The sequence below is a fragment of the Pipistrellus kuhlii genome, unplaced genomic scaffold (assembly GCF_014108245.1).
Source record: "Pipistrellus kuhlii isolate mPipKuh1 unplaced genomic scaffold, mPipKuh1.p scaffold_m20_p_20, whole genome shotgun sequence".
Lineage (NCBI taxonomy): Eukaryota > Metazoa > Chordata > Mammalia > Chiroptera > Vespertilionidae > Pipistrellus > Pipistrellus kuhlii.
The window spans coordinates 5,587,762-5,609,860 of record NW_023425516.1 but is presented as its reverse complement, the minus strand read 5'-3'; the positions used below and the strand labels follow the sequence as shown (position 1 = coordinate 5,609,860).

Genomic DNA, 22,099 nt, shown 5'->3' with positions numbered 1-22,099 from the left:
GGGAGGGCACCTTAAGGGGAATTTGAGACAAGACTTTTTGTACGGTGACTGTCACCTTTGCCCCCCTGTCAAGTGACATTTCGCGTGAGTGGCCAAGGGCTTCCTTTTACCCCGTCAGACAGCCGTCGAACGTTTGTACGTATCCAGATGTGGACGGTAGACTAACGTTTACCGAGCCAGAACGACAGAGGGAAAACAGGGACATGAAGCGTTGCGAGAGGACACCTGCAGGTCTCTTTAATTGGACGCGACCTGTGGGCCCGAGTTCTGGAAAGAGGCCGGGGCGGCCATGTCAACTCAGGGAAAGGCAGACGCCTCGCCCACTGCACATGCGCAGTGAGCGCCCTGCTCGGCCGCCGGGTGGCAAAGGGCTAAGGAGGCAGAGGCGTGCGCATGCGCGTGGCGTCTCCCGAGCCTCCCGCTGAAGGCCGCCGCCTCCTCCTCCTCCCCGCCCCCCGCCCCCCGCCGGGATCTCCGGAGCTGCTAGAGCATCGTACACCGCAGGAGCTGGCAGGTTCGCTCCGTCGCCCCGAGCCGCAGGCAGGGCACCGGCGGGTGGGCGGCAGCAGCCGGGCAGCCCCGGCTCCGCACCGCCCCCGTGAGAGTTGCGTGGCCGCCCTCGCCCCTCGCCATCTCCGCCCGCTCGGGACTGGCGGGCCCCGCGGCGCATCTGCGCTTCTGGGCGCGCAGCCGGCCCTGCCCTGCCCTCCGGGTGTAGCGGGCAGTGGTGCCGCGCCCCCTTCTGGCTGCGGGTCCAGCCCGCTGGCCTTCCCTTAGGGCAGCCCAGCCCCGGAGGAGAGCCCGGCGCGCCCGGCCGGCAGCGGCGGCGGCGGCGAGATGAGCTTCTTCGGCTTCGGGCAGAGCGTGGAGGTGGAGATCGTGCTCCACGATGCGGAGAGTCGGAAGCGGGCCGAGCACAAGACGGAGGACGGGAAGAAGGAGAAGTATTTCCTCTTCTACGACGGCGAGACGGTCTCCGGGAAGGTGAGCCTCGCGCTCAAGCACCCTAACAAGCGGCTGGAACACCAGGGCATCAAGATCGAGTTCATCGGGCAAATCGGTGAGTCGGCGGCTGGGGCCTCCCTTCCCCGCTCCCTCCCCCCATCCCACCCCACGTCCTCGCGCCGCGCCAGGCGCCCACTCGGGCCGGGACCCCGGGCCGCTCCGGCGAGGCCTGCGGTGCCCTGAGTCCCCTGCGGTCTGAGGCCCGCCCGAGGCCGCCCCTGCGTTACCGATTTCCCTGCCCAAAGGGACAGCGCGCCACGAGGCGTAGCGGTGCCCAGGGCCCCTCTTGGTGGCCGGCACCGCGGCCCAGAATGCCCAGTTGTCCCTTCTACATGCCGCTCAGATGGCACAGACACACCAAAGTCTCCAGGAGCCCTCTCCGGGGATTTCGGAGCGAGATGCCCACCCAGCCTTCGCTGCAGGTGGCCTTGCCTTCTTCCTCTGGCCCCGAGTTCAGCTGGTCTGTGCCTCGGTTGCAGCCTCACCCACCTCTTGTTGCTTCTTAGACGTGATGTGGGAGAGATGGCACACCAGTGCCTCCTCTCTCACCTCACCTCTGAACTTCCTGTCTTATCCGTGTTTTGAGGGCACAGCCCTGCAGTCTTCAGATCCAGCGTTTCTGTCTACCTAAGCCTGTGCTTCTAAGAGTGTTCGTTTTCCGGTGACTCGTTTTCTCCTTAAAGACAAAGAAAGGATGCTCCAAAGACTAAAATTAAGCGGTCCAAATTTCTCAATGCTCCCACCGTCTTTAATCATGATGATGAACAATTGGAAACTGGACAGTAACAAGGCAGTTAACCGCTGCCAGAAGGTTTTGGAAGCTGCCAGTCAAGATGCATTAGTCTCCGATTCTAAGGCTCTTTGGAGTTTCCTGTTTATTAAACACTCCCATGCACTTCTGAAATACATTGTTTTTCCCATAGGTCAGGAGCAGATTTCCCAGGGAATACTCCCCCCTGTGGGTGGAAAAACCTCTAGCAGGGAATTCATGCCCTGTACCCCATGCTGCATGTTTAACTCTGTTTTGAGGCACTTCCTGGGAAAGCTCATTAGATGCTCTCGCAGGTCCTCAGAGTTCAGCGAAGAATCTGGTTTCCCTTTTTACAAAGGCCAGAAATACTGGCCCGGGGTGGGGGGGACCTGGGGAAGGGGGTCCCTGTGCAGGTCTCCGCAGGCAGTGCTCAGCCTGACCCGTTTGCCTCTGGCATTTCATAGAAAATGAAATTGGGCTGGAGACCAGCTGATCCCGTAAGGAACCTTTTTGTCGTTACGTCAAATCCAGAATGAGTGTGGCCTTTTACGTATCGGAAATGGATCTAAAGCAATGGTCGGCAAACTCATTCGTCAACAGAGCCAAATATCAACAGGACAACGATTGACATTTCTTTGGAGAGCCACATTTTTTAAACGTAAACTTCTTCTAATGCCGCTTCTTCAAAATAGACTTGCCCAGGCCGTGGTATTTTGTGGAAGAGCCACACTCAAGGGGCCAAAGAGCCGCATGTGGCTCATGAGCCGCAGTTTGCCGACCATGGGTCTAAAGAATGAGTTGCATTACCCGTTGCTCTCCGGCTTCTAGCTTACATAGGGTTTCTCAACAGCATGCTGTTGACATTTGGGGCGTGGTCATTCCTTTTTGGTGTAGAATGTTTAGCAATGCCTCCTCCCGCCCCCCAAGTCCCGTTTCTACCCACCCAATTCCAGAAGTACCCCCTAGCTATAACCTCAAAAATGGGTAAAATCTCCCCCTAATAAAGAGCCACTGAGATGAGACCAGTTTGGCTCAGTGGATAGAGCGTCGGCCTAGGGACTGAAGGGTCCCAGGTTCGACTCCGGTCAAGGGCATGTGCCTTGGTTGCAGGCACGTCCCCAGTGGGAGGTGTGCAACAGGCAGCTGTTCGATGTTTGTAACTCTCTATCCCTCTCTCTTCCTCTCTGTAAAAATTCAATAAAATATATATTATAAAAAAAGAAAAAAGAGCCACTGAGTAGATAGGATGAATCCCAAATATTGTCAGCTGAGTGTCACATATGAGATAGTGAAGTCCTTGCCTACTTAGCGTTCGGGTTTTCAAGTAGTAGCTTTTAACACTTGATGGATTCTTTGGCTCTGCCATACCAGCGTTGACAGGCGGCTTTAGCCTGTGTATGAACCACCATTCCAGGTGGCAATACCTAATCAGTACAGAAGGGTAACCGCAATGTCTGCTGCCCTAGCAGGACTGAAGGAGCTGCTCAGGGGGAATGGTATCAAGACCTTCTAGTCCAGTGGTCGGCAAACTCATTAGTCATCAGAGCCAAATATCAACAGGACAACGATTGAAATTTCTTTTGAGAAATTTTTTCAACTTATACTATATAGGTAGGTACATTGTTATTAACTTAATTAGGGTCCTCCTAAGCTGGCCTTTGCTAAAAACCCAAGGGGCCCAAGAGCCACATGTGCCTCTCGAGCCGCAGTTTGCCGACCCCCATCCTAGTCTAATCGAAGGGGCCGCTTCCTGTGCCTGCCCCGGCTGGTTTCTCCTCTAACTCCTTGGATCCTGGAATAGCGTCCCTGCCCAGTTTTCTCAGAACGTTTTATTGCTGCTCCTGCTAACTTCCTGGGCCCCTGAGCTCTCTGGGCAGACTTGACCTTGTGACTTGGGGGACGCTGTGCCTTTTTCTGGGCTGCTTTCTTCCCTGTAAGGTGAGGATAACAGGATCGCCCTGTGAGAATGTCGAGAGGTCGGAGGGGTGCGCTTCATGCGGAGTGTGGCGTTTTCTGTGCCATATACCTAAGACAGTGTGCCCGCTGACCTCAGGGCACCAGAGCGAGGCCAGGGAGTAATTTTGTTGAAGTTGTGGTCTTGTGGTTTTCTCCTTCATTGCGCTGCTTGGCTGTGTATGAAGTGGGTGGAACTTGGTCAGATTCTTTCTGAGATCTGGCCGTATGGTAAGGAAAGTTGATTGATATCATTGGGCTCTGTCTCCCTTCCTCATTGATTTCCATTTTAACTTAAATTTTTTTCTTATAAAGCATAGTTTTTGGTTCTTTTCTTCTCCCTATCTCTCTATCTCCCCTCCTTTCCTTCCTTCCCTCTTTCCTTTTTTATATCCTTCCTTTCTCCCTTCCTCCATCAGAAGAGTTAGTTCCATACTTTGAAAATGAAGTGGTTTATGTAATTAACCTTATCCTTATGACTAATTTATTTTTCCTCCTGATAAAAGTGTATTTGTCGCTGGCTGGAGGGGGGTCAATGAGGGAATAAAAAGGGGACGTATGTAATAATTTCAACAATAAAGAATTACTTTTTAAAAAGAAAATATATTTGTCCCACCTGTGTATTCATTAGAGGGACTCTGCACAGGGTCCTTGCAGAAACAGCTACCCGGACCCCTTGGTGCCCCATTCTCCTAGTGGCCCAGGCCCAGCTCAGAAGAGTTCCTATCTTTTTTGTTTTTGTTAATCCTCACCCAAGGATATTTTTCCATTGGTTTTTAGGGAGAGTGGAAAAGAGAGGGAAAGACAGAGAGAAACATCGATGTGAGAGAAACACATCGATTGGTTGCCTCCTGCAACAGCTCTGACCAGGGCCGGGGCCTGGGAGAAGCCTGCAACCAAGGTACATGCCCTTGACTGGAATCGAACCTGGGATCCTTTGGTCCTATCTTGATGACGATTTAGAGGTAACTTTTGTTCCTGGCTCTTTCTCACTCCGTAACTTGTTCTAATAATCTCTGCACCCATGACTTCAGTGGCTTCTTATATTCACAAGACTCCCAAATCCTTTCTATGTTCTGACCTGTACTCTCTTCTGAGTTCCATGCCTGTGTTTCTCACTGCCTGCTAAGTATGGCCACCTGGATACCCCCACCCCACAGGTCCCTCAAAGAGGCACCCAAACCAGAAATCCCTTTCTCTTCCAGCCCTGCTGCTTCTCTAGTTTTGTTTTGTTTTGTTTTGTTTTGTTTTCCATTTTGGCTTGTGGCACCTGCATCCATTCAGCCTCAGAAATTTGGGTATCATCTGAGACTCTTCATTCCTTCCACCATACATCTAATTGCCCTCTTTTTTTCTTTCTCTTCCTTCCTTCCTTCTTTTTTTTTTTTTTTTTTTAGAGAGAGAGAGAGGGAGAGAAAGAGAAATATTGATGTGAGAGCAAACATTGATTGGCTACCTCCTGCACCCAGGCATGTGCCCTGACTGGTGATGGAAGGGGCAGTCTTGGTGCACAGGATGACATCCTACCAACCGAGCCACACAGGCCTGGGCTTCCTCTCATTCTTAATGCATTTATTATTTCTGTTTGGAGCAAGTAGTCTCCTCACTAGTTTTCCTGCCTTTGTTTTTGTTCTTCTTTCAATTCACCGTCTATAACTGAAAGGCAGTTCTGACATTGCCGGTCCTCTCCTTAAAATTCTTCTCATTGGTTCCGCTCTGGGTGGTAAAGGGGGAATTAGGTGTAACTCTTGCCTGAGCTGGCCCCTGCCGTTGGATGCATCTGAGCTCATCATCACTAGGCAAGCCTGTACTTTAAAAATTCCAGAGGATTTCTCTATTTCAATTTACTCACCCAGGAAATGCTAAGTAAAAGGCACATTGAGATGAAATCGATTGATTGTAGTCCGTTAAATAAGTTGTGGCAGGGCTTGGAGCAGAGCTGCGCCTGGCTGGCTACGGGCAGCTCAGGGGTGTGGCTGCCTGGCAGATTTACTGGGGTCCAGGAGATCTGAGCAGAGTGGCCAGCACGAATCGAATCGTAACGGGGTTGCCAGTTAGCAAATAGTGCGCGGGAAAATCGGGGTGAAGAGGAAGCTCGTCGCAGGTCCTTTTGCCTTTGCTAACTTGGTTTCTTCTAAGACCACCTGTGTCCAGGCCCAGCAGCAAGCCTCAGCTTCTTTCACGGGATGAGCCTGGGCTGCCCAGCCAGCTCCATTTCCTCCCAAAGTGGCAGCTCCGCTCCTCAGCCGTTGGTGGCAAGTTTCACCATGAAAGCATCCTTCCTGCAAAATCCATTTCTTCCTGAGAGGCTGGAGACAAGGAAGTTACCTTAACAAAACCGCTTAGTCAATTCACTAGCTTGAAATGGCTATCCCCTAGGGTCTTGGGGGCCCAGGAGAGCTAGGCATGCCTTGTGCCTGCATCTTTGGGAGGGGGGGGGGCGGGAAACAGAGGCAGTTTACTGCCTCTTTAGGATCCAAACCTTTCACTGGAACAGCCTTGGATTGTTTTATTTAAATCCTGTCAGAGGAAACCAAACTTCCTGGCAAGTAGCAAAATACGGGGCTATTTCTGCCCCTTTGCCTTCACAGTGTTTGCCAAAGCACTGCAAACAGCTCTTAAATGACAAATGAGAAAGGCCGGTCCAGACCCACTCAGACACTGATCACTCCTCCAGGGCATTGGGGAGAAGAGCTTGTAGGCATATGTGTGCAAAAGGAAAGAACTGAAGCAGAACATGGCGCTATGCAGGGCAGGCCCTCTGCCGCCAGAGGTCCTGGCCACAGCCAGGTTCCCCCGCTGGGTCAGGCAGCCCGTTGCTAGGATCCTCGGATGCTGGCAGCCTGACTGCTCTCTGAGGGCTCCCGGGGCCTCCTCTGCCTTGTTTCTCATGGCGCCTTTGCGCTGTGTAATCACGTTTGTGTGTTTTTCTATCCTGCTCTTGGCTCTGGGATCTCCCACTTACGGGTCATGGATGTTGGGGCCTTGCTCCGCCTGCTTTTGTGCCCTGGAATGATGGCTGGAATCCAGTGCTTGGGAATTGAGGCAACAGGTTCCCCAGTTGAGGGGTCAGAGCCCACGTAAGAGCCAGGATCATCCACTAGGGCTCACGTGGCCCTGGACCAGCAGAAGTGGGGAGCCCTTGATGTGGGCTGGCCAGTGGCTCTGCTCCTACCTAGTCACTGCACAGCATTTTATTCCGGAGCACAATTACTGGTTTTAGAACTAGCATTGGCTGCTCACCATTTCCCCCATAGTTTGCAGCTGTCAGCTCCCATTTAGTGACTCTGTGGATTTTCAATCACTGATAATCAATCACAGAATGCTGCCCACTGCTGGTTCCATTTAGTATTTGGGAGAGAAGGTGGATTGTTTTTAATATAAGATGGATCAGCTGAAACCAGTTTGGGTCAGTGGATAGAGCGTCAGCCTGCGGACCAGGTTCGATTCTGGTCAGAGGGCATGCACTTTGGTTGCGGGCACATCCCCAGTGGAGTGTGTGCAGGAGGCAGCTGATCGATGTTTCTCTCTCATCGATGTTTCTAACTCTCTATCTCTCTCCCTTCCTCTTTGCAAAAAATCAATAAAATATATTTTTTTGAAAAGATGGATCAAAGAGTAACTACATAGGAAACCAGCAACAACTGTAATCACAGAATGCCATGTCCATTCACACAGATGTCACAGCAGTGTGCGTAACCACACCACCGCCACCTTTGGGGAGGCAAGAGAGCCGGTTCTTGGACCCAGGATGACCTTGATCGTTACGAGGACTCAGATCTTGCACTGTCCAGGGTGGACCCAGAGCAGATACATCTCTGCCCCACATCCCCTGATGCTGAGGTCTCCCTGAGAGAGATTGCCTGCTGCGTCCTGAAGATCCGGGACCAGGCGTGTGGGTGGTTGTCCCAGACACTCCTCCCTGTGGACCTGTGTCTTTATCCCCACGCAGCCAGCTGCAGAAGTGGCCGGTGCGCTCTGCCTGCTCCATTTTCCCGTTTGGTCTGTCCTACTTCAGGGTGCAGCCTGGCATTGGCCTGCAGCTCAGAAATACCCCAGGGGCGGACCTCGACTGCCCCTTGGCCATGGGTAGTCAGCCAGTATTAAATGCCTGCCATGCAGCCGGGTGGGTTGGGGAGGACGCGGGGAAGCTGGGCATATAGGCCTTACCTCTAATCACCGTGCGTAGAGTACTAGCCGAAGTTAATATTTAAATAGAAGAGTACAAAGAGGCTAAAAATAATATAGGTAGAGGGTGGCATGAACTTATATCAACAAAATGTACCAAAACTATTTCCAGGGGAGGGTGAACTTAGAGCCTTGCTTCTTAAAGTGGGGTCCTAGGGCCAGTGCGATCAGCCCATTCCCCAGACCCCCTGAATCAGATTAGGGTGGGGCCCAGCAATCTATGTTTTCATAAGCCCTCTAAGTGATTCCGATGCCCACTGCATTCTTAGAGCCACTGTTTTAGATGGAGGTAATAACATTAAAACTCTGTCAGATTGGCCACATGGATCAGCATATATATATATATATATATATATATATATATATACACACACACACACATATATATATATACATATACATATACATACATGTGTGTATTTTTTTTTTTTTTAACCTCACCAAGAGGATATTTTGTCATTGGTTTTTTAAAGACAGGGAAAGAGAGAAACATATTGATGTCAGAGAAACCCATCGATTGGTTGCCTCCTGCACATGCCCTGACCAGGACCTCAGCCATGGAGAAAACTACAACCAAAGTACGTGCCTTTGACTGAATCTGGGACCGGACCCTTCAGTCTGCAAGCCGACACTCCATCCACTGAGCAAACTGGCTAGGGCATAGCTAATATTTTGAGTGTTTGCTATCTCTTAGGTACTATTCTAAGTCATGTCCCTTCCTTGCCTCCTTTAATTCTCACAAAATCTTATGAAGTGAGTTGTTGTACCCCCATTTTCTAGGTCATAGAAATAGGCTCAGTCCCATAGCAGCTAACCCTAGACTCTAAGCCAGTTAGCCGTGCTGTGACTCCATTCCCTTCCCTTTTAAATTGGTGATAAATGCCGATGAATATGCTTTAAGAGTTACAATTTTTTAAAAATATATTTTATTTTTGATTTTGTACAGAGAAGAAGGGAGAAAGATAGAGAGTTAGAAACATCGATGAGAGAGAGTCATCGATCAGCTGCCTCTTGCACACCCCCTTCTGGGGATATGCCCGCAACCAAGGTACATGCCCTTGACCGGAATCGAACCCGGGACCCTTCAGTCCCCAAGCCAACACTCTATCCATTGAGCCAAACCGGTCTCGGCATTTTTTAAAATGTGCTTTAAAAATGTGGTGTTTTTTATAGTGGTCTCCCTGAAGTGTCCTTTACTAAGGTCTGCCCTGCTTTCCTGAGCAGGGTTATATGAGGTTCTTACTGTGCCATGGGATTTCTCTATATAAAACGGAAGTGTTTGGAAAGGGGAAGGTGGAGGCAGACCAGTATATGAGGAATGCAGGGAAGGAGCGGGTCAGGAAAAACTCTGGTCTGTTGAGGGGGGAGGTCTCTTAGGAGACAGGTGCCCATAGCCGGGATGAAGTCCCTTGCCAGGCCCGGGGCATGTATTACCATAGAGATGTATTACCATAGATGTATTACCATAGAGATGTATTACCATGGATGTATTACCATAGAGATGTATTACCATGGATGTATTACCATAGAGAAGGCCGATGCTCTCTCCCCAGAACTCTACTATGACCGCGGGAACCACCACGAGTTTGTGTCACTGGTGAAGGACTTGGCCCGGCCGGGAGAAATTACCCAGTCACAGGCCTTCGACTTTGAATTCACCCACGTGGAGAAGCCGTATGAGTCCTACACAGGGCAGAACGTGAAGCTGCGGTAAGTTGTGCCCCACCTGCACCAGAAACTGCCCCCCCCCCCCGTGGAGCAGGGCCTGAAGCTGTCCACATTTTCCAGAGTCTATAAAGGTATCGAGAAGGAAGAATGCAGAGAGCAGTGGTAAGCTGGTAAATGGGTAGCAACAGTCTCTCTGGGAGGAAAACCCCCTGCTTTTGCATTTGTTAATTTCCGTAGTATAGATATTCCCACCATGGCCAATTTCAAGCTACCAACCTGACATCCCGAATGCACAGGTGGGAAGAGATGTATAGTAACTACATTTAGCAAACAGTACTGACATTTGGAGACACTAAATATAATTCCCCAAGAGCAGAAAATTGTAGCAAAATAATTAAGAAACAATGAATTTTTGGTATGTATTACCATTATTTTTCATATAATTCATTCAATTATAAGTTTATATAATTGCGAATAATTGCTGTGTTTAACCACTGATTCATAAAATCCCTGCAAGTTCAACAATTGACTTTCATCAGGACATACTGACCCTGAGTCCAGTTCTCAGGCCAGCAGTGTGATCCTGAGCTCTGTCCCTCAGCATTTTCACTAGAAAAGTGGATAATAGGTTTGTTTCTAATTCTAGATCTGCCTGCTCCATTTTTGGGAGGTTTGATAAGAGAATGTAACAAGTTCCTCAAAGATTAATGAACACAATTTGAAGACATGGGATTGCTTTTATTGTTCCAGTCTTGGAAACTCTTGAGGATAGGGACTGATCCCAGGGGCTTTGGGGTTTAAAAAACAATCCAGAGCAGCTCTAGCCTCTTGGACGTAACCCAGGGTGATGTGACGTCACTGGGATGAAGCAGACTTTTTCCTTCGCTCTGGACACCAGGTTCCAGGTCTTGGTACTATCTTTAGGATCCGCTTGTTCTCCTCACCTGAAGGCCTGAATTTAGGATGCTGCAGACTTTATTTTTTTCTCCTTTATTTTATCTTTTACTTTTATTTTTCAGTTACTGTTGACATACAATATTATATAAGTTTCACATATACAACATAGCGATTACACATTTATATTACACAAAGTGACCACCCTAATAAGTCTAATAATCACCTGATACCATACATAGTTATTACAATACTATTGACTATATTCCTTATTATTTACTTTACATCCTCATGACTTGTGTTTGTTCTTCTTAAGCCCCACCCCCTTTTCACCCTCCCACAATTCCCTTTCCATCTGACAATCATCAATTTGTTCTGTAAAAGCAAGGACTCCAAACAGACGGACGTATGTATATCCACATTCATAAGAGCATGTTCACAGTAGCCAAAATGTGGATGCCCCCTGAATGTCAATTGGCAGATGACTGGATAAAGAAAATGACTGGCCAAAACCAGTTTGGCTCAGTAGTAGAGCGTCGGTCTGCGGACTGAAAGGTCCCAGGTTCGATTCTGGTCAGGGGCATGTACGTTGGTTGTGGGCACATCCCCGGTAGGGGGTGTGCAAAAAGCAGCTGGTTGATATTTCTCTCTCATTGACGTTTCTAGCTCTCTATCTCTGTCCCTTCTTCTCTGTAAAAAATCAATAAAATATATTTAAAAAAAGAAAAAAAAGAAAAGAAAATGACTGGATAAAACAAAACATACAATGAAATGTTATTTAACATTGAAAAGGAAAGAAATCCTGTCATATTCTACAACACGGATGAAGCTTGAAAACTATGCTAAATGAAATAAGCCAGTTGTAAGACAGTTACTGTATGCTTTCACTTATTTGAGGAGCTTAGAGAAGTCAAATTATAGAGACAGAAAGTAGAGCGATGGTTGCCAGGGGCCTAGGGGAGGAGGAGTGGAGAGTTAGTGTTTAATGGGAACAGAGTTTCAGTTGGGGAAGTTAAAAAAGTTCTGCAGGTGGATGATGGTGATGGTGGCACAACAATGTGGACTTAATGCCGCCGAACTGTACCCTTCAAATTACATATGGTTAAAATGGTAAATTTAATGTTATGTACAGGGTGAGCAAAAGTAGGTTTACAGTTATGAATACATGGAACAGTTTATTCTTATGTTGTTACTAATTAATTATTGTATTATTTTCTATACAACAATTGTAAACTTACTTTTGCCCATCCCTGTATATTGTAGAGGACAAAACCTACCCCATCTTAAGGTTCACTGACTGGGCCCTGCAAAATAGACTGACAAAAGGCAGATTAACAAGAGGAAAAACAAGTTTATTCACATGTGCATTGTGCATACATGTGAAACTGAGAGTAGCTCAAAAGGGCGGTCAGAACGTGGGCTTATGCGAGCATTTAACCAGAAAAACAACAATTAATATTAAAGAGAAGTGACAAGACAAAGGAAAAGGACTTTGAGCTCCTCGGGGTGACTGATTGTGGGAGGTAAACCTATGGGGAAATGGGCCAGGTAAGGGCGGTTTTAGAGAGGCTGGCGATAGATTTCTCTGTGAATCCCCCGGGCTGCTGAGAATCTAGTGTTGTCTCTGGTGATAAGAATGCCCTTCTTGCTTCGGCAGCACATGTAGTAAAACTGGAGCGATAAAGGGAAGGTTGGCATGGCTCCTGGGCAAGATGACATGCAACTTGTGAAACGTTCCATATTTTAAAAAAAAGAAAAAGGGGGCGGGACAAGAATTTTTCTCGCACCTGCTTCTTCTCACTTCCTTTCAGCCCTGCGTGAGCCAGAGTGGCTTATTTGGGGGTGGCATACTCCAAACCCCTTTGTTCGTTTTACCACAATAAAAAAAAAAAGCAGATAAAGGAAGGTGTTGCTGTACAAATCAGATAAAGGCTTTAGGATTCCTGTTGAGAAAGAGAGGAGGCCAAGAAGGAAAAATGAGCTAAGGGCAGTGCATAGAAGGTGTAAAGTCCTCATTAGGGCTTGTATCTTACTCCATAGGCAGAGGGGAAACGTGAAAAGATTGTCGGGCTCTTTTTCCTCTGTAAGCAGGGGAGTGGTTCTTTTGGAAGAATTTAAAGTCAGTATGTGGTATTTGGTGGGTGGGTAGAATGTGGACGCAGAACTGGTAGAAGGCTGGAATGAGGGCCTAAGGGTTTTGCTTTCGGGGACACGATGGGAACAGGCAGAAAATCAGGAACTTCATAGACATCCACAGGGTTTCCTAGTGAGTGGAGCTGCAGAAGGGGCTGTCTGGAGGAAGAGATGGTTCGTAGATAGGATGATTCATCCAGCTTTGACGTTTGGAGCACTGGCAGAAGAGAGAGGTGTGAGAGTTCACCTGGTGATTGGAAATGCAGGCCTGGCACGCAGGGTGCACTGCTGGTAACATCTGCTCAGCCCACAGCTGATCCGCTCTCCCTGGAGGGGAGCTCAGGACCTGTGGGCGGGGATGGTCAGAGCTGAAGCCAGGCAGTGCGCCCCTGGGCAACGCTGGAAAGAGTTTAAGAGTGTAAGACAGATTCCTGTGCCCAAAGAGCCAGAAGCTCCTTGAGGACATAAAACCTGCGCACACATACATGGCAGAGAGCGGTGAGGGCATGAAAGGCAGAGGAGTGACATGGCCCCGAATACAGAGCGGAGGAATCCCTGATTAGAGCAGTGTTCTCCACCCAGAGCATAAGCTCACAGGGGTTCTGGGAAGGGTCTCTGCACACCCTGGAATTGGCACTGCCATCTGGGCATTGTCTTCTGGGAGGAGGGTCCACACAGGCAAATTCTCTAAGGAATAAGAACCGCTGCAGGGGCTCTCCCAAGTGGGTCAGTTCGGCGCATGAACCTAGGAAGCTCTGGAAACAGGGAGTGTTCCTTCACCCCATGCCCATATCCTCCAGGTATTTCCTCCGCGCCACCATCAGCCGCCGCCTCAATGATGTTGTCAAAGAGATGGACATTGTCGTTCACACGCTCAGCACGTACCCGGAGCTGAATTCCTCCATCAAGATGGAGGTTGGAATCGAGGACTGCCTGCACATTGAGTTTGAGTACAACAAGTCCAAGTAAGTGCCCGGGTTGTGGAAGAACTGTTTTGGAGGGTTGAGATAGAAGCTGATCAGAACGCAAAGTGATGGAAGCCCCTTGAATTAAGAAGGTACCTTAAATTAAACAGCCTATGATGTCTTTCAGAGTCAAGCTAAACTAGCTTTAAGACTAATGGTTTTGGATTCAAAGTACAGCTGTTTCCTTCTACTGCTGAGAATCACCTCAGATACTGGTCCATTATCATCTGTTTCCTGTGACCAGTTGCCCTTAGAAGGCCAATGAGGAAACCAGACACCGCCTCAGGCCGCTGCTTCCTCTCTGAACTGAAATGAATTGCAGCAAAGAGTACCTGCTGCCTTTTCACGAAGGCCTTGAAAGAACTTTTACTGACAAGTTGAGAAGCCTTCTCTGTGTTAATCCGTGTTTACTGTTAGAACAAGAAAATACTTAAGGGCTTGTAAATCCCATGTACAGTTCAAAAAGGCACCACAGCCTCTTTTCAACACAGTGCATTCTTGAAAATGGGATTAACGAGTTGATGGATTTATCTAAATTGATGAGATTAACGAGTTGATGGGTTTAATATTAGCGTTAGGGGCTAAGGCTAGGACAGGAAAAACTCACTGAGCTCTTGTGTGCAAACACGGAATGCCTCCCGGACCAGGCCGCCGTCCCCTGTCTGAGGGCCAGATTCCGCTGCTGCCTGCTTTTGTCAATTCGTTTTTCCTGGAAGGTGGCTTTTATTATTCTCTCTCCTCACCCCGGATTAGGGAGATGGAGTTCTGGGAATGGGGAAGCACCAGGTCCAAATGGATGCTAAAGCCTCCCACTTATCCCTTTGAAGGTGCAAAAAAAACAAAACCCACAGATTTAAGTTCCAGTGTCCTCACTCACATGAACGGGCCAAGCTGTGACCCTGGCCATGTGGCTCAGCTTCCTGCAGGGTCACCCTGTGCACCAAAAAGGCTACAGGTTTGATTCTTGGTCAGGGCACCTACTTAGGTTTCCGGTTTGATCCCCAGGTGGGACATGTACTGGGAGCAACCAATGGATGTTTCTCTCCTACATCTGTGTTTCTCTCTTTCATTCCAAAATCCATAAAAACATATCATTGGGTGAGGATAAAAAAAAGAAAAGGACAAGCTATGACTTTCAACCCTGCCACTTGGGGAGCTTTACAAATCAGGACTCCCCCTTTTCTGCAACCAGAGTCTCACTGAGTTGTACTGGTCTGGGATGGATATTGTTTCTTGTCCTCCTGGTCGCTGTCATGGGCAGCCAAGGCTGAAACCCACTGAACTAACCAAAGAAAGGTGGTCAGTGTCCTCCCAGCCCCCCTTGCCCTAACAGGGGTCCTCAAACTTTTTAAAGTGGGGGCCAGATCACGGTCCCTTAGAGAGCTGGAGGGCCGGACTATATGAACTACTGTAACACCTCGGCTGCGCTCACTGCCCAAAAAACCTGGCGGGCCAGATCAGACTCCTCTGCGGGCCGCATGTGGCCCGCGGGCCGTAGTTTGAAGACGCCTGCGACGAGACACCCCCATTCTGAGCCTGGTACCCTCCAAGCGCTGGCCTCACCGAGCACAAACCAATAATGGGTTTAGCGTGATGGTGGGTTTTATTTTTTTATTTTTTTTATTTTTACTATATTTTATTGATTTTTTACAGAGAAGAAGGGAGAGAGATAGAGAGCTAGAAATGTCGATGAGAGAGAAACATCAACCAGCCGCCTCTTGTACACTCCCGGGGGATGTGCCCACAACCAATGTACATGCCCTTGACCGGAATGGAACCTGGGACCTTTCAGTCCGCAAACCGATGCTCTACCACTGAGCCAAACCGGTTTCGGCGTGCTGGTGGGTTTTAAAGTGCTCACCGTGTCCCAGAGCAGGCCTGAGTGGCCTGGGCTCCTCCTCCCAAATGGATATAGGGTGACAGGACATGAAGGTACATGTAAGGGAACAGACTTCTTCCCCTTTCTCCTCTCAGTTTTTGGGGCTCTGTGTGCCCTCCTGAAAAGGAGCCACCAAAGTGCATACCCACCAGCGCCCTGGCCACCAGGCAAAGGGTGTGGCTGGCAGGCAGTGCCACGTGCAGGAGCTCAGAATAGCCAGGCAGCAGTGAGTTCAGGACCACCCGTGCATGTGAAAGGCACTCAGAGTCAGTGTGTGAAGTCCAGGACTGGACGCTCCCATAATCTGGCCCCGCCCTCGCAGAGCAGCCACCCTGTGAGCACAGGTCTGAGTGACGTAACGGGAAGAGCCGCGCTGTGAGCCAGGTTCTGTTCTGTCACTAAGGACGTGGGCGAAGGTGGGTTAGAAGGTTCTAAAAATGTTTGTACCTCTGGTTCCTGAGAAAATGAAGGACTTGCATCAGGTTAGCAGTGTCAAGCACACACAGAAAAGGTAAGGGAAAGAGGAGAGGGGAGCCTGCAGCTCTTACATATTAATGCTTCTTATGAGATTGATTTAGAATAAAGGAATGTTCAGCTTATGGAAGTTGGAAAACCCCTAGAATCTCTGTTCTCTAAGCATTCTTTCCAAAATGCTCAGTGGCCTACATTCTGCTATTGTAACTATTCTTAGGTTCTCTACTTAAAGTATCTGCAGTCTTCCCAGTTAGGTTATTGTAGCCTAAGTGCTGTGAAGTAATGGAAAGCTCTGGCTGGTGTGGCTCAGTTGGTTGAGTATTGTCCCAGGCACTGAGAGGTCTCGGGTTCAATTCCCAATCAGGACACATGCCAGGATTGTAGGATCGATCCCCCATAGGAAGCGTGCATGAGACAGCCAGTCAATGTTTCTCTCTCTCCCTCTCCATTTCTCTCTCAAATCAATAAAAACATTAAAAATAATAATAATAATGGAGAGAACATAAGCTTAGGAATTAGGGATTTTGGTTCACATCCTGAGTGTCCCCTACTCAAATCCTGGTGAAATGACTTACCTTCTTCAAACTTGCTTTTCTTAACTTATAAGGAGGTTAAATTCTGAAGTCCCTGCCAACACTCACATTCTATGACTCTGGTCTTCAAGTTTGGAGATTTTGCTCTCTGCCTGCTATTCCTGATATAAGACTGTGCCTGCACAGGCCACCAGAATGCCTGTTTGAACCAGAGACCTACGTGGCCAGATTACCAACCGCTCACAGAGCACAGACCTTGTAAGCAGAGCCCAGAGAGAAGGTGGATGGGATAGGATGTGGCATCTTGCTCTGCTGCTCCTGCCTGGCCTGTCAGGTCCGTAGCACACAAAACTTTGCTGCAGGCCATCAAGGCCCAGGTCCCAAAGGACATTTATGGGACTTAGAGAGGAAGAGCAAGACCTGGCTTCTGCATTTGTGGGACTGGCCTCTCGCACATTAGGATATCTAAAAAACATACACAAATATGAAGCATGCCCAGCTGGTGTGGCTCAGTTGTTGATGTCAACCTGTGAACCAAGAGGTACCAGTTTGATTCCAGGTCAGAGCACATGCCCAGGTTACGGGCTCCATCCCAGTATGGTGTGCAGGAGGCTGCCAATCGATGATGTTTCTCTTTTATGGATGCTTCTCTCTCATGAATGTTTTTCTCTCTGTGCCCCTCTCCCTTCCTCTCTCTCTAAAAATCAATAAAAACATAAAAGAAACAAACAAAAAACCAAATATGAATTACATAAAAGAAGTTATAATATTGAGCAGGTAGATAAAGTAAGCAAGCCTGAATGGGTGATGTAACATACTGGAGAAATATCCTTTGAGCTGTGTGTGGAAGAATGGAAGGAACAGAAGTTACTTTAATTCAAATAAAGGAAATTAGGCTGTAATGCATTGCAGCAGGATGTAGGTGAGTGTGCACTGTGACCCCACCTTTAGCCAGCACGCAGGGAAGACTACCCTCTCCTGAGACCAGAAAGGCCTGGAAATATACAAAGGGTCGACTGCTATACACACATCTTTTCTTTACTTTCTGTTCCCCAGATACCACTTGAAAGATGTCATTGTGGGGAAGATATACTTCCTGCTGGTGAGAATCAAAATCAAGCACATGGAGATAGACATCATCAAGCGGGAAACAACGGGCACAGGCCCCAACGTGTACCATGAGAACGACACGATAGCCAAGTATGAGATCATGGATGGAGCGCCAGTAAGAGGTAAGCCTCGTGGTCCCATGGCATGGCCCCTCCTCCCCCACCTTGTCTCCAGGCCCCGCACAAAACTGGAGGGGCATGAGGGACTGTACTGCCAAAGTGAGATTTCTGTTAACCTCTAACTTCCTCAGCTGTAATGGCACGCTTGGGCTGAGTCTGTGACACTCCAGCCTGCCACCTGCCTTCCCCCAGAGAAGCTCCGCTTCTGCCTTGACCACATCATGAGCTTGGACTGGAGACTGAGTTATCCCTGTTACAAAAAGCTTGCAAATTGGTTAACATACACGGTCTGAATTTATTGTAACTTCTGCCTGTTGACATTCGGACATTCTTTGCTGTTAAGGGGCAAGAGATTAATACAGAATAGTCACTTCTGTTACTTAGTTCTGGCTCTGGGAAAATGATGAATTCTCTGCATTCACTCACCAAGTATAAATACTCTGGCCAGCACCATCGGGGGCTGCAGTCAGTACTGGGAACTGGACGGGAACTATTCCTCCTTTGCTCACCCGGAGCTAACGTTACTTCTGGGATGGGTGGGGTTGAGAGCTTTGTTTGGGGAGTCTGTGTGACTATTTGGGAGAAGCAATCACTTAGGCTCTGCACTGGCTCTGCTGCAGCGGACCATGAAGAGTATATTCCTTCCCTGAGAAGTGCCTGGTGATGCCGAGGTCTAATCCACGCAGGAGGAGTGTCGTAGCTTAGCAGCCTGGAGCCCTGGGGACAATGCTGAGCAGCGCTGTGCCAGGTCCTGGGGGAGGGAGGACGGAGCTCTCCAGACTCCCTGCGTTCCAGTTTCCACCAGCTGTGCAAGCAGAGCCAGTTGTCATTGTCCTTGTACAAAGGAAACGGGGCCATGAGAAACATACCAAACAGCGGATAACGAAAAGATCATTTCTGTGTAGCTTTACACTGCATTACAGCTTTGGCCTTTCTTAGTACAACTGCTGCCCTAACTTTGTTCCACTTATGCTAGGAAAGGCATGATGTTAGCGCTGGAGGGGATCTAAAATAATCTGTAGTTTGTTTCCATAATTTTCCACCTGAGAAAACTGAGGTCCAGGGAAAGCAACAGACTTAGTTATTCATGGAGAACTGGGACTAGAATGAGGATGTTGTTCCCAGACCACTATGCCATCCGCCAATCCATCTTAGTGATGTATTTTGGGGGCATGCCCTAATTAGGATGGAAGGAGTGGCATCGGAATTGCTGGGTGACACGATGGGTTTGCTAGAGTTTGACAGTAGGCTCTTGAAAACCCAGCAAGTAGACACATTCCACGTGATCAAAAGATGTTTGACAGTGGCTGTCCACCCCTACCGCCACTCGTGGTCCTGTGTGGGGACAGCGGGAGGACATTCTGAAGCGCAGCTGGACGAGAAGGGAATTGCAGTCACCTTCTGCTTCAGCTCATCACTGGGCAGCAGTGTCCTGCGTTCCATGCCATGCTCAGATGCCCAGTGATACATAGGGATACACTGGCCAGAGTGACTTGTGTAAGGCCGAGTGGCCACCTTGTCCCTCGCTCTGATTCCTGCCTGGCCCTTACAGGAGAGTCTATCCCGATCCGGCTCTTCCTGGCGGGCTACGAGCTCACCCCCACCATGCGGGACATCAACAAGAAGTTCTCCGTGCGCTACTATCTCAACCTGGTGCTGATCGACGAGGAGGAGCGGCGATATTTCAAACAGCAGGTGAGGCTGGCACCTCCACCCGACTCCTGGGGGCCTAGCGACAGAACAGGAGGGCGTCGTTCTGCAAAGATCAGCCTCCTGTCGGGCAGGTTAAGCAGCATGGCACGCGTCTCCATGCCACCGTTAGTGTACCAGAGGTGGAAACGGGTCACCTAGAGCCTCATAGCAACGAGGGTTCCCATAGGTAGCGAGAGTCTGCTTCCTCGGCCCAACCCCACAACCACTCTGCCTTCCAGCCCAAAGCATCCAGAGTTCCCTGGGACGGAGGTGGGACACCTCAATCTTTGCTGGGAGAGGGATTTGCCTAAGATTCGCCCAGAGAACATTAGAGCCTCCGGGCAACCCAATGCCTTCCTCTCATGCCATCATGTTGCCCCTCTCCCAATTTTGCAGGAAGTGGTGTTGTGGCGGAAGGGTGACATCATACGGAAGAGCATGTCCCACCAAGCAGCCATCGCCTCACAGCGCTTCGAGGGCACGACCTCCCTGGGTGAAGTGCGGACCCCCAGCCAGCTGTCTGACAACAACTGCCGGCAGTAGGCCCCCAGGGCCCAGGAGCTGCTGGGCTCCCACCCGGCACCCCATCTACCAGACACCAGCGGCTGGGGGAGGGGAGGATGGTGTGAGCTCAGCTGACCCGTTACTTGCAACCTGAAAACAAATCATGTTTTTGACTTAAATTCTTTTTCTGAAGACCCTTGGGGGCTTGGGCCAGGAGGTACTCTCCTTGGGGTTCCGCAGCTGGCGGAGTAGAGAGAAGTAGCATCCTGGAAGCGAGTGTCCCTCTGGGGACAGAGCCTCCGCTGGGGCCTCGCACAGGGCTGCCTCACGCCGCATAGGAAGACAGTGCCAGCCAGCGTCCTCGGCCCAGCCTCTGGCTTCCTGATGCAGGAACTGACCAGTCCCTGGGAGTCTGAGCTGCCAACGGGCCCTGGGTAGTCACCTCTTGTCCTCCCCTCTGCGTCCCTGAGGGAGGGGCAGGAGTTGGGCCTGCCCCATCCCAAGTGGCCAGGGTGAGACTCGAGATTAGGAAGCTACCTCTTTGGGAGTCTGGGATGTGGTGCTTTGAAGTCTCCACAAGCCACCTCCCTTCTGGCCTTTCCCTCCCTGCTGGGACCCAGACACTCTCCTCTCCATCCTCTCTGGACTCTTGTCAGTAACATCCTGAGACGGAGCCTGTGGAAGGGCCTTTAGCTGACTGTCCCCTCACCCATGAAAAATTGTGGCTCAGAGACGCCCTGGGGTCATTGTCACGTATGGATGGCAGCAGGGTCAACACTGCATGGAGCTGCCTGACTCCCATGTCACTCCCGTCAGTCCTGGGGGCTGTGTGGTTCTGGGGTATTGTTTTGTGTGCCCAGCCCACAAGCTGAAACAGGGACATGTTTCCTTTAAGAACAGATCCCAGGAAGCGGCCTTGATCCCTTGCTTCCCTAAGTGTGGATCCTCTACTCCTTGCTCTCCATTTAGTTGGAGAACTAGGGCTGGCTTTCAAACACTTGGACCTTTTGTTCTTACTATTGCCCATGCCCCTTCACTCCCCACCTAACCCTCGGGAGGGCGAGGAGGAATCAACAGGACCTGCCACAGCCTCAGAACCGGCTTGCCAAATCCCGTCGCCCCCAGGTGACTGGCCAGGGTTGAGGACCATTGCCGTTTTTCTTCTTGTTCCTCTAGAGAAGGGTTCCCGCCGGGCCTGTTGCAGGAACAGGGTTGACATCCTTTCCTGCTTCACCTGGAAATGACCAGGAATTCCTTCCTTGGCCTCCTGTCCCTTCTTGGAAGACAAGCAGACCCACTGACCAAAAGGGCAACATTTGGTGGTCTCGGGGCTCTGTAATTTGGCAAGCAGAGGGGTTTGTTGGTTCCTGTGTCATTTTTCAGTCAGTGTGGGAAATGGGGATGACTCGTCTTCAAATTTCAGTATAACCGTGGGCCTTTGGGCCGGGCCCGAAGATCAGGAAAGAGACCAGGAAGGCGTTTGGGCCAACGCTCGAGGTTGACTGGGGGCGGCAGCACCAAGGAGGGTGAGGTGGTTTCCCTGGGCCGGGCCCCGAGTTCGGTCCAGCGGACAGTCCCCTTGGGAACAGGCTGTCCCTGGATCTGCAAGGCTGGGACGACGTGTGTGGGGGAGGTGGGCTGTGCTGGCCTCTGCAGAGCCCGAGACCAGGCTCTGGCGTGCCTCCCATGGATGCTGTTCTAGCGGGAAAGCACCTGACAGTTCCTCTGCGTCCCCACAGACAACACACATCCATCCTCCGACTTTTGTACCATCTTAACTCTTTCTTCTGGGAGAACTAGAAGATAGAATTTGCTTTTATTCTCTCAGGACCTGTGCACAAGCTAGACCTTGCGTTTCCTCTTCCTCCGCCCTCGTTCTTCACTAATGTGCCCCACTGGGGGTGAGGGGAGGCTCCCGTCCGTCCCCCCGTCACAGGTCTCCACGCCTAGGAGTGCATAGGTACTAAACCAAGCAGTGCACCTTGTAATTAAGCAGCTGCCGTGTTTACATGTTTCTTAATGTATCGTCTTTTCAGTGGCTGTATTTTAAAAAAAGAGCGCTTGTTTCAGTCGTCTCTCTGATTAAAGGAAGCCCTGTGCCCGGAGGCATCGTGCCCACGGTCCACCAGCTTCTGTGGTCTCTTCTGCCTTAGCGCTGTCTCACCTCACCCAGGAAGACAGATCCCACTGTGACAGCAAGACGCCTGCCCGCTCTGTGAACAGGGATGGGC

At 49.9% G+C, this 22,099-nt stretch overlaps 1 protein-coding gene and 1 pseudogene across 1 annotated transcript; both read left to right on the top strand.

Moving 5' to 3' along the window:
• Window positions 1-454: 454 nt before the first annotated feature.
• Window positions 455-21,991, top strand: VPS26B (VPS26, retromer complex component B). The gene is made up of 6 exons (XM_036449755.2): window positions 455-1,060; window positions 9,451-9,607; window positions 13,393-13,557; window positions 17,500-17,675; window positions 19,225-19,367; window positions 19,761-21,991. Exons 1-6 carry the CDS (start codon window positions 838-840, stop codon window positions 19,905-19,907), a joined length of 1,011 nt encoding a protein of 336 aa, XP_036305648.1. The 5' UTR covers window positions 455-837; the 3' UTR covers window positions 19,908-21,991.
• On the top strand, window positions 12,105-12,205 carry LOC118725773 (annotated as a pseudogene).
• Window positions 21,992-22,099: the final 108 nt, after the last annotated feature.